At 39.5% G+C, this 12,533-nt stretch overlaps 1 protein-coding gene across 2 annotated transcripts in view; it reads right to left on the bottom strand.

The window, feature by feature from the left end:
* ZNF277 (zinc finger protein 277) overlaps positions 1–12,533 on the bottom strand; it is a 55,567-nt gene that overhangs the window by 19,621 nt on the left and 23,413 nt on the right. For both annotated transcript variants that reach the window (XM_068669486.1, XM_068669487.1), the window contains 2 exons: positions 11,428–11,516; positions 9,311–9,393 (listed from right to left, as the gene is read on the bottom strand). In XM_068669486.1, coding sequence (XP_068525587.1) covers positions 9,311–9,393; positions 11,428–11,516 — 172 coding nt within the window. The remainder of the gene's footprint in view (positions 1–9,310; positions 9,394–11,427; positions 11,517–12,533) is intronic.

Below are 12,533 nucleotides of genomic sequence, written 5' to 3'. Positions count from 1 at the left end.
CAGACATGAGAATTTTCCAAAACTTTTTAGGATATTGTGTCATATCAAAGCACCAGAGAATGAGAGGTCAAAGTTACTCGAGGAAAAAGCAAACAGGACAGAGTAAACGTGTATCAGTTTTCTCTTCTCACAATGAATACAAGAGCTGAGTACAGACAGAAAAGGTAATCCAAAATATTACAACAGTAAGTGGCTCAAATACTAGAGTTTAATTCCAGGCAATTAGTGTACAACACTGATGCTGTTTAATGAATAACTCCTGACCCCCATCTCTTTCAATCTTTTGTCATAAGTTCTGTTAGCTATTTGTCTTTCAATCTTTCTACCGTATTGTTTGATACACTAAAAAAAAGCATTACTTTACTGAAGACTGTCAAACTAGTTATGAAACAGCCATTCATTCAATTTCCCTTTCTTCTGTCTGGAAAAACAATCTTCTACATCTCTTAGCTATACATTTTTTAGAATATGGCTGATTTAAAAGAAAAAAAAAAATCCAACCAAATTATAAGATCATATCTGTGCTTGTGTTTTAACTAACTAAGCAAGCCAAAAAAAAATGGTAAAAATATGCAAGCATTTATACCAAGATAATCACCTTTAAATATACCACACTAAACTAGTAATACAAAATAAATTCAATTGCATGCCAATTTGTAACTTGGAGTCTAGAAAAATGCCACAGACATTCATGATGCTCAGTTTGAGGTTGTGAAGAGTTCAGACTTGCTCCCAGTAGGCAGCAATTTAAAATGTTCCTGAAAAAAATGTGCCTGTCTCTCTCTTTGGAAGCAGTATTCTGGAAGAAATTACCATTTTTTTTCCCCAAGAAACACTTAACCACTTTGCATCAGCAAGAATTCACACTGATAATGAGTAAAAGATGAAAAACGCATACTGAAGGTGTTTACTTAAGTAGACACTCTTCCCTAACCAATTACTTCATTTCTGGTCTGTAGTTCAAAATGCATTCATGACATACAAAATACCTTGAAAATGTAAGACAACCAACTCCACTGGATGTCAGAAGACATGCACTCAGGACTGTTGGTTTCATGGCACATTAGACTTTCCCAGTATTCTAACTCCTGCTACCCCTTCTTCCAAAATACACTCTAACCCAGGTATTAAATTGTCTTTATTGGTTTCTTCTTTCATCATACGCTTCTTTACTAACAAATAGTTTACTCAGCTATTTAAATATATGGCTCTGATCAATTCATTGAACCATCACATAGGACATCACATAGAAGCATTCACAACCAGTACTTGGCACAAGTTTTGCTGCTTTTGCTTCCAACCTCAAGAAAGAACTAGTAGTCAAAAGTTTCTTCACATTACATCAATTGGTCTGACAAAAAAAAAACAACATTACTTCTTTCTCTAAAATCCTGTCTCTTTTATAATCACATCACTTCTGAGAAAGAAGAAATTAAGGCAGAAAGTACTTCTCTAGCTGTAAGATAGAGGCAGATTACACTAAGTAGTTTGGGACATGATCATGCAGTGAATTTGTGGCTGCAATGAGACCTGAATTTATTCCTCAGCCCAGGAACCTATTTGCGAAGTGGAGAACTGGATTCTGTAGTTCAGCCTGTAAAATGGAGCTAGCAGCAGAATGGGTCTTCATTTTTAAGACGCTGAGGACAAAAAAACAATTGCTGCCATAAACCATGACAAGACATAGTCCAAAGTCTCCAGTCCAAAGATTTAAGCCTACAAGTAGTCTCAGCTTTAAGCAGTTGTTTAAGCAGTACTGGGCTGGACGTGGGCAAGGGCATTTTGGAATTTGAGGATTCTTGTTGGCATCTGTTATGCCAGGTCTGGGCCTTTGCTCTTAACCTCTCCAGGCAAGAGACTAGAAAGACAGTACATTATACATGCGATCGTTTGAGAGAAGTTCCAATTAAAGCTTTTTATAAACAGTGCCATATCCCCTGGGAAGGCAGTTTGCCTAAAGATGTTTCTTTGAAGAGGAAACCTCTCAACTGTTAGAGTGTGAAGCACTCAAACATCTGAATCAGCAGAGTCCTGCCACAGAGCGCTGTCATCCTCACTGCTCCGAAGAATGCACAATTACAAGGCACGCTTTCTGCTGTTAGGGTAACTGACGCATTAATACTCCTGAAATCAGACTGTCTTGTCTGGGAAACAAGTAACCAGAGGCAGCAAGGTGGGTGTGAATTTGGATCTGAATGATACCAGATAGAGACAATAAGAATACATATTTTATCAAGCCCTCCTAGGTGATCTCTCAAACACACAGCGTGTATCTTTAGTTCTAGCTTCTTCCAATTTAAATAAGAGCTACATTTCCCCGCTGAGTGCTCACAGAAACTAGCTATTGCTGTAGGCAAAGGAACCAAGCGAAACAGATTCTGTTTAAAAAAAAATAAAAAATCATGCTGACAGATCACAAGAAGCTGCTTATACACTTTACTGCCAATGAAACAAACCAGTACAGCACACTGCAACAAAGACTAGGGCTGGTGAGACCTGTGATGCACTCTAAACACTTGCCAAGCATATTATTTGATGATTTTATACACCTTTAGGATAAACTACTTTTAGAGTAAGAGAATTAAATTTGCTTTTATGTGTACAGTTTCCTCAAAGTTTGGCAGATGAGCTTCAGATTGTGCTTGTGGCTGCTAGACAGGAAAATATTTATAAAGAATGACGGTATTGGAAACTTCATACCTCTGTAAAGACCTGCAATCGTATCTGCGTATCAACAGCCTGTGTCCTAACTTCTATACTTAGCTTCCCTCCTTACTGATCACTGTGTTCAGTTCTGCCACTTCAAACATTACTCCCTTGTCTCCTGAGTACAGAAAAACGGCTTCAAACTAAAAAAGGGTAGGTTTAAATTAGATATAAGGAAGAAATTCTTCACTCAGAGAGTGGTGAGGCTCAGAGAAGCTGTGGATGCCCCATCCCTGGAAGTGTTCAAGGCCAGGCTGGATGGGGCTTTGGGCAACCTGGTCTGGTGGGAGGTGGCCCTGCCCATGGCAGGGGTTTGGAACTGAGTGGGCTTTAAGGTACCTGCTAACCCAAATCATTCCGTGATTTTATGAAAAAAAATCTTCCAATTTGTAATCATTATGAAGTCTTCAAGGTTATCTCATGAAGAGTGCCTTTTTTTTAATATTATCAGAGATGCCTGCAGGAAAAGTCCTTCAGGTAAAAGCTTAACATGCATGGAAATAAAACAAATTTGTCAAGATAGGACCACCAGTCCAGAGAATGCTCAATGTATTTGAACTCATCTGTCATACCATCCAATATATATGTATTTGCTGACTATTCTGCACGCTTTTCCTTCTAATCTTCTAATTCCTTCTGATGAATTTGAAAATTCATACATAGTTCTGGAGCTTCATAAACAGAGCTCTACTCATTTGACAGACAGAACTACTGCCAAAGGCTAAGAAATGAAGGATGATGGCATTAGAGACCCTCTTTTGGGAAATGGAAGAAAACAATGGAACAGTGACCTACAGTCATCCAAGAGAGGCTGCCCATCTGGTGATAAAACTGCAAATACTCTGGTTTATCTGGTACAGGCTGATCACCTAAGTGAGCAGTTCTGATTTACTACATACTCAGATAAGAGTGTTACCACAAAACTCTGTGAGTGAAAATGAACGAGGTAAGTAGCATCTTCCTGTTTCTTTTCTGGGTGAATTCAAGGCACAGGACACCAGCTTGCCAGCTAAGTGCAAAGACTTTTAGACAAGGTTTGAAAGGACAGCATCAAAAACTCAGAGAGAAATTAGGTCATGATCTACTGGAAAAACAGGAAGTTGGGAAGAAAACGTTGGTTGTGGTGGGGATAAAGTTGGGTAATCTGCTGAAACCTAGATCCTAGGCAAACTGAAAAAAAAGAGTTCAAAGACTGAACTATAACTTAACTGGCATTATAACTAGCAAAAGTCTCAGGACTGTAATATGGATATCACAAATTTATTGTGAAACCCCTGAAGCACATTCTCTTGGTTTGTTTTGTATGGCAAGTTGCCTCACAGAAATAGGGAAAATGTTTTTCCATACCCTATCCTAGTACCAGCCTTGTCGGCAGAGCTCAGGTTCTAAGTAACCAGGGGGGCAGAGCAATAGGGACAGCTGTAAAGGACTGTTTCCCTAGCTGTCTGCTCCACTTGTTCTCAGCTGTTTCCTCTCTTCCATCTCTCTCTTCTTCTCCATTTGACTCTGACACTGAATTCACTAGAACATTCACTAGCAATAAACAACAAAGAGCAGGAATCCATTACTTAAAGTTGTAGGAGACCAAATATAGACAAAAGAGGAATGCCTCCAGTATTCAGGGCTTCAGTCTTTGCAGGAAAGGTTATTTATGTCAAGACTATTAACAAAATGCATTTAAAACAAAAGAAACAAAGAAAAAAGACCAAAAACAAAACAAAACAAAACAAAACAAAAAAACAGTTAAATGCTGGGAGTTACATATATACAAATCTTCTGGAATGTACTCACAAGTCATTATGGAAGTAGATAAAACAATTCCTGGCGGTTAGTGCAACAACTCTTCCAAAGCCCATGGAGGATGGACAAAATTCCAGTGCCAGAGAAAAGCCATTAAATACAGATCTTAAAACAGGGAAAAGAAGGACCTATAGAATTTCATCCATGTAGATATTGACAGGCTAACATTATCATTAGCGAAAGACTAGCATCCTGATATTTAGTGGCACATAGCTTCAGCTTCTTGAGCCTTGTCTCAGCTTATGCTTATGACAAACTGGGGATGATAAATACAACTCAACTTAGAAAATTGTATAGATCTGTACTTTAAAGGTGCCTTTGTCCTTCATCCAGTTCTTGTGAAGACTGCTCCTCAGGCTGGATATACTGGGAGGAACTGTAGCCTCTTCACCCGAAACTACCAGCCACATGATAGGAGAATGGCTGCAAACATGATAGCAACACAAGGTCAATGTTGTGCTAAACATGTGGGTAAGTTTTCAAAAAACAGATTTGGGGGTTTTACTTTTATAACAATCTTAAAGATAAGCCTGAGTGGCTTATACGGACAATGACTCTCCTAATGTTGTCGAGTTTTGCCTCCAGGACTTCCTAGCCTGGTCCCACTAGTGATCGTCACAACCACTGATTCTTTGTTAAGACTGTTTTTTTCCAAAAGACCGTATCTGTTTTACATTACATAGTCCTGTCAGCTATTTCAGCAAGCTGCACTCTAACCTAGTTCAGGCTCATTCCTTGGCCTCTCTCAATACATCACAGTCACCATAATGTCTCGGCATGACACCCACCTTGGCCAGCTCCCCTGCTGCAATACAGCCTGAAATATTCCTAAACTGGAGTTTCAAAACTGCTAAATGAAGTGCTTCAGCTAGCACATTTTAAAGATAGCATTTGTCCTTGTTTCCTTGTTTGGGCTTGCTGTTGGAGACAGAAGTTAGGATTCAAAGGCTGCAGAAAAATCACCACAAGTTTTACAGTTCTGGTCTTTATTCTGAGCAACTCACACAAGCCCACTTGCCAGCTCACTCTTAATTGCTAGACTTGTCTGGAGGTACAAGACTTTGCAAAGCAAAATAACTATTTAACTTGCAAGTCAACACTCAGATTGCAGCAAAAGGAAATAAAAAAGTAAACAGACTTTATTGCTTTAACTAGAGCTGTGATTCCATTAGCCTCAACTACAGCAGCAGCTTGATTTCAGAAAAAGCTTCAGTAAAAAGTGAAGATATGATTCTGATATTTAAAGGACTGTTAATATCAAAGGCTATTTTACACCATAATGATTAACTCTTTCTTTCAAACTTAATTATGCTGTAAACAAAAGCAGCACTTGCTTTGGGCTAAAACCTTCACTCTTCTGACTTTGAGGAAAACAACTACTTGCAGGGGAGATGAGATGGCTTACCTGCCAGAACACTCTGCCCTCCCTTGACACCAGTAGTGGAGAGAAGGCCTAGCTGGGATAGGGTTGTATAGCACAAAACAGAGAAAACTCAGAAACAAATGGCCTTTTAAAAAAGAAAAAGTACAGTTCAAGGTGTAGCAGCCAGGACTTATTGCTACAGCAGACAGTTATATGAAAACAATAGTTGCCTGCTCAATAATGATCCTCTTGCTCTTCCCTTCCTCAAACACCATGAATGTGTTTGGGAAATGAACACCACTGTGACAGTGCATGCCTGCATGCCATATACAAGATGTCTTACATAACCTCAAAGGGAATATGGGAAACTGGAAAAGGTACAGAGAGGTGCAACAGTGACGTACAGGGAAGAACCATGACATGAACAGCAACTTCAACCTAGAATCACTGCATCATGAAGTTTGAAAGGACCTCTTGAGATCATCTACTCCAATGTCCTGCTCAAACTGGGTCACCTACAGCTCATTGTCTAGGATTGTGTCCAGTTGGGTTTTGACTGTCTCCACTGGTGGAGACCTTACAGCCTTTCTGGGCAACCTGTTCCAGTGTATGACCATCCTTATAGTAAAAATGTATTTTCTTCTTTTTGGATGGAATTTCCTGATTTATAATTCATGTCCATTGCCTCTTGTTCCACTGGGGGGGCATGTGGTGGTTTTACCCTGCCACACAGCTGAACACCACAGCTGCTCTCTCACTCTCCTTTCTCAAAGGAAAAGGGGAAGAAAATATGATGGAAAGGACTCAAGGGTTGCAACAAGGACAGGGAGATCACTCAATAATTGTCATCACGGGTAAAACAGACTCAGCATAGGAAGATTAATTTACTGCTTATCATTAGCAGACTATAGCAGTGAGAACTAAAAGCAAAGTAAAACCACCTCCCCCATTCACCCTCTTCAACCTCCATCCCCTGAGCAGCACAGGGGAATGGGGACTGCAGTCAGTCCCTGACGCTTCGTCTCTGCTGCTCCTTCACAGCTGCTCTCTGCCCCTGCTCCCTGTGGGGTCTCCTCCACAGGCTGCAGTGGGGAGATCTGCTCCACCATGGGACCCATGTCCCCTTTTGGGGACGGTCTCTTTTGGCTCACAGAGGCCACCCCTGAAGCCCCCTTGCTACCAAGCCCTTGTCACGTAAAGCTAAGACAGAGCAGCAGTGAGAGAAGTCTGGTTTGATCTTCATTTCTTTCTACCACATATTTAAACACATTGATAAGATTCCCCCTGAGCCTTCTCTTTTGCAGGCTCAACTGTGCCTGCTCTCTCAGCCTCTCCTTGTGTGAAGGATGCTCCAGTCCCTGAATCATCTTTGGGACCCTGCAATTGGTTTGCTCAGGTCTGTGTCTTTCCAGTAGTGGGAAGCCCAGAACTGGACACAGAACTTGCGGTGTGGCCCCACCAGTGCTGAGCAGAGGAGGTAGGATCATTTCCCTTAACCTGCTGTCAAAGCTCTTCCTAATGCAGTCCTGGATGCTGCTCTCTGCTGTGGGGGCACCCTGCAGCACAGAACTAACGGAAGACATGACGTCAGGTAGGAAAACCAGGAGACAAATCACGGATGGTTTGGATAAGATTAAGGACGAATTGTTCACTGCCTTTTCTAGTGTGAAAACCATCCAAGTGGGAGGGGAGAGATTGGGAAGAAACTAACAGACAGTTCTCTCACGGTGTAGTTAAGCTGTGCAACTCTGCTGCAGGAACTTTTGGATATCAGAAGCTTGTAGGGGGCTCAGAGTTGGAGGTTCATGAAATAAAAATCTACTGTGTTAAATATAGATAGTGTTGTTGAATTTGGAAACTCTTGAGCTGTCAGTTGCTGGAGACTAGGAGAATATTTTAAGAAAGAATCACCACTGGATCAGAGCAAGGCAAAAATGTACCAGACACTTGGCTGCTGGCAAAGGTAAGATACTGACCTAGACAAACCTTTTTTTACTGATCCAGGGTGGGCCTTATGATGAACTGGGAAAGAAGCACGCTAGGCATGAGTGCAGCAGCCACTTTTTTTCTCAGTCTATGCCAACCCAATGGACCTACACAGTAATGAAGATTTCAGCTGAAGCACCTCCAACTCTGTGGGAATCCTCAGTGCCAGAACTATTACAGTTCTCCTTTGCAAGAGCTGGGACAGCACGGAGAGCTGTGTAAGACCCATACATATTCCACAGATTCTGGGGATTCATTAATTGTGTGCAGCAAGATTCAGAATGTGACTCTAGCCAAAAAACATATACAGCATTCCCAGGGTAGCAGCTTTTGCCCGCCAGTCCCAATTTTCCTGAGCAATAGAATTTGATTTTTGTAAGCATCCCCTTCATTCTGAATGCTTATGTTTTAAGTTGTTTTTCAGTTGCATGCTGTGTATGTAGATTTGTAAAAGAAACATAAGGTCAGTACCTTGCCATCCAGGTAAGGTACCAGAAGAAATTACAAAACAAAAAGACCTGTATTGATAAATCAAAGAACAGAGCTCCCAGCAGTAAACTGAGGAACTTGCCTATGTCAAGATGAAAGGCCTGCACTCTAAGACCTCACAGCACAGATAACTTAGCAGAAGACCCTGCATCCTAACACTAGGAGCTTGGCAACATGACTGCAATGCATCAAACAGCATTCATTTTTAATTAGCCTAAGAGGAAAAACAGTTTACAGATGTGTATTTCAAACAAGGAAACTACACAAAACAGGGGTCTGCAACCTGGGCTAAGACTCAGTGAAGTTGAAGTCAGCAAGAGCCTAACACAAATGACACCCAGGCAGAACTCACAACTCCTCAGATACTAGAGATTTATCCAAAGGACAAAGGTGTTATCACCATGCAAGAAAAAAAACAGAGGGTTTCATGAGGACTCAACAGCTGTCACAGAGACGATCCTGGACAGACTTCCTCCACTCATGCATCTTGGTGCATGTGAGTATGTAAGTGTGAATTAAAACCATCTGAGTGAAAGTGTAATAGTGCACAAAAGCAGTTTGCTTGAAGACATTTTAAGTATCACTTCCTGTTTCACAGTAACATACACTGAGTTTTATTTTGTTATTGTCCCCACATGTAAATTACTACACAAAAGATACTGTGTCAGCGTACTGCAGGTTCTCTGAGGAAGAAAAGCATTCAACACGCTCAGCCTCTTTTTGTGCTCTGGGTGTATTTTTCAACCCTGTGAAACACTGACATACAACCTGTAAATTTATTCCAATGAAAAATCTATAAACGAGGACTTTATATACTCTTCTGTAGTAGATAGAAAAATGAACTAAAATAAAAGCTTTTTGCAGTTTAGTAAAATATGCTTTATATTTAAAATGTTCACTAAATTTCCATATATTATACTAATGAACTGCTTACCCTAAAAAAAGGAAACAAAAATTATTTCTTACCAGTCTCTTTTGCTGAAGTTGTTCTCTAAGTAATCTGTCTTCTGGTAAGACATCACAGAGAAGAAAATAGTTGTCTTGCTCTTCTGTTAAGAGATTAGGAAGTGTGGGTAAGGGATGGGAGGCTGGTGCTGTTTTGAATATTTGTGGCATATATCTGTTATATTTGTGGCATATATCTGCATATATCTGCTAGTCCTCTGGATGAATTAGGAGTACGAGATGACTTCTTAAATCTATTAAAGGCAGCTATTTTAATTGCATAATTTACTGAAACATGCTTAAACATTTGTATACACTTACTCATAAGGCTTTATCAGCAATTACATACATACATATGATCTTAAACATTTATATTGCAGTACAAAGACCAAAGTCTTGCACAGGTTTTCCTCACTACCACCCTTGTTCTCTTTTATGTTGGTTCTTCTGGAGACAGAGAAACCTTTAATCATTGATATTAGTCACAGTCAGCATAAAAGAATCATGAAGTGACTTTTAGTTCTATCTTGCATGTGGGATTTTTCAGTTACTTCTCTAAATAATTATTCATTTTCAGTAGTTATCATTTGGCATACCCTTCACTAACAACATCACCTTTTACTGTCAGATCTCGTTCCATCTGCAAGTGTGTATCATAGCTGTTTAATAACGCACACTGAGGCTTGCCTAATTAACATTTTAATTGTTTTATGTACATTTTATGTTTACTGCACTTTTTAATGTTTATGTTCATATCCAGTTTAGTAATGAAACAAATCTCATTCAAATTAATTACCTTAAAATTACTCAGCAGAAAAAAATATATAAAAACATTTAAGAAAATAGTTTGCATTTGAAACCTACTCATTTACTAATTAAAGGGTTATGTGGATGGTGAGCTGAACTGACCATTACTAAGTCTTTCACCATTTTAAACTTTCCCATTTCAGCCTTTCCCAATTCTTCACGCAGAACCTCCTAAGTAACATAAACCTCCTGATTTCTGAGCTATACAATTTGAAGGAGCTCATCATTAATATTAACAAAACTATCCTCTGGAATGGCTACTGTTGGATTACAATTTTGGTAGGCTGTAGCCTTCACGTGCTTGATTTGCAATTTTCAAAATGAGTAGTAGGTGTTAAAATTTCAGCAGCAAAAAAAAATACATATGTAAGAGAAATGTAGGTCTTTGAAGTGATTTTCACATTTTCCAGGACTATTTTTCTTAAAATTAATTTGAATAAGAACAGTTAACTTCCACCCATCTCTGACACTGTCTGAATGCATTTTTACTGTCTTAAAAGCTCTGCATAGATGATTAAAGATGTAGGAAAGCCCTAATGTTCTCTTATCTGCTTTTTTACGTAAATTATATATTTTTGTTAGGAAAGGGGAAGCCAAAGAAATATATCAGCTTCTGCTTGGAACAGAAGGTGGTGAAGTTCACAACAGGAAACTCATTTTTGTGGAAATCTGTTTAACAATTTTGTGTCTACTTCTGAGAAAAAACACTTCCTTTGCACTGTCAGCCTCTGTCCTTATGATAGAGCATCCAATTGGGCCAGAGCTGTGAGGTACAGCCCTTGGTCTTGTGTTGGAGTGCAGAAAATTGCAGTCTTTGTACCCTTTATGTGAAGATATCTTCTCGTAACATTTTTGGGGCAATAAGCACAGGGAGAGGAGAAAGGAAACATGATTGCAGCCGTGCTGCCCAGGAAGAGCTAACATCATGAGCTGGGGGTAGGGGACAGGGTGAATTTGGGAAGGTAGCTCCCTGGGAATGTTTCTCCACATTTCTGGATGGACTGCCAGCAATTATTTATGCAGTAGTATACCAAAGCTTCCCTAGCTATGATGTGGAGCAGCACTGCTTCTAGGCCTTGTCTGGCAGCCAGCCCCAATTTGGCAGAGTTTTGAAGCCTGGACTTGAGCTCATCCTTGCTCAGAACCTTATTGAAGCACATGTTGGCACCCTTCAGGAAGGTATGTTTAAATATGTAGCTGAATTAAACATTATTTCTGTGCTTTGCTGACCTAGTGCCAGATTACTTCACATTTGACTGGATCAGAGCATCAGTATATGCCAGAAATTATCACATGATCTGGCCAACAGAGAAAATAAGCATCATACTTACCTAATGGAGCTTCTGAATTTGTTCTTATCACACTACAAAAGTCGGTGATGGGTTGTTCTGCAAACCTCTTCTTCCAATATAAGATATATCTTTAAAATTAAGGGAGAGAAGATTAGTGAAGAAGGAAATCCCCAAACCGTTTAATAAACCATTGATCTGCTCTCATTTTTTGCATCCTTTAAATTCTTATAGGTCTTAAGTGTTTTTTTTTTTTTTTTAATTCTTCTCTCATTTTTTTATTCCTTTAACCTGGTTTTCTCATTCATTAAACTCACTCAGCTTCATTAAACCTGGGTTCAATTACCCTGTCAAACTGAAGATCTAAATAAGAAAGATTTGCATTTGGCTTTACATAAACACTGTAACTTCTTCACATTTTCAGACAGATTTGCCATTCAGATGCATCTTTACTGAAAAGATATACTACAGAGTACTCTCAAATTCCCAAAATATTGCGGTCGGTGTTCTTCAAGATGCAGGCAAGGATCTGAAACCCAGTAAAAACACCAACTTGTCAAAAGTGAGGTTTTGGCAGGTCTCCTGTGGAGTTACAGTGAAAGCTGTAGCTTGGCAGACAACTAGGAAGACAGAAAAATGAAGTCCCCAAACACCTGGGGGTGGGGTAACAGACAGAATAAGAAAAGCCCTAAATACGGCTTGAAAGTTTAACCCATCAACTACAGTCGTTTAAAAATGTTCCTGTACTATTATTGTTTGCCATAGCAGCATTAACAGACAACAACAGAGATTAGGTTCGGTTCCCACTGAAATAGAAGCTACTGTCTAATCAAAAAAATCAGCACCCTCAGTTCAATGATGAAGAGAATAAAGCAGTCCCTGTGCTAATTATTCAGAATCTTATTTAAAAAAAAAAAAAAATCTGCAAATGCTTAAGCGTAGGCTTACATTTATGCCTACTGCATAATATTAATCATGTAAGAGTTGATCGGGTAAAGGCTAGCTATTCAGTGTTTCGTATTGACATGCCATCAAATTGGGAAAGGACCATAAAAATTCCAGCAGTATTATGAGGACCTTTCTGAATATTTGTAGGTGCTCTTGACATGGAGAGGATTAACCTCTGGTACAACAGACAGCTAAGCACA

This window comes from Anas acuta, chromosome 1 (genome assembly GCF_963932015.1).
Source record: "Anas acuta chromosome 1, bAnaAcu1.1, whole genome shotgun sequence".
Taxonomy (NCBI): domain Eukaryota; kingdom Metazoa; phylum Chordata; class Aves; order Anseriformes; family Anatidae; genus Anas; species Anas acuta.
This window is presented reverse-complemented; position numbering and strand designations above follow the sequence as displayed.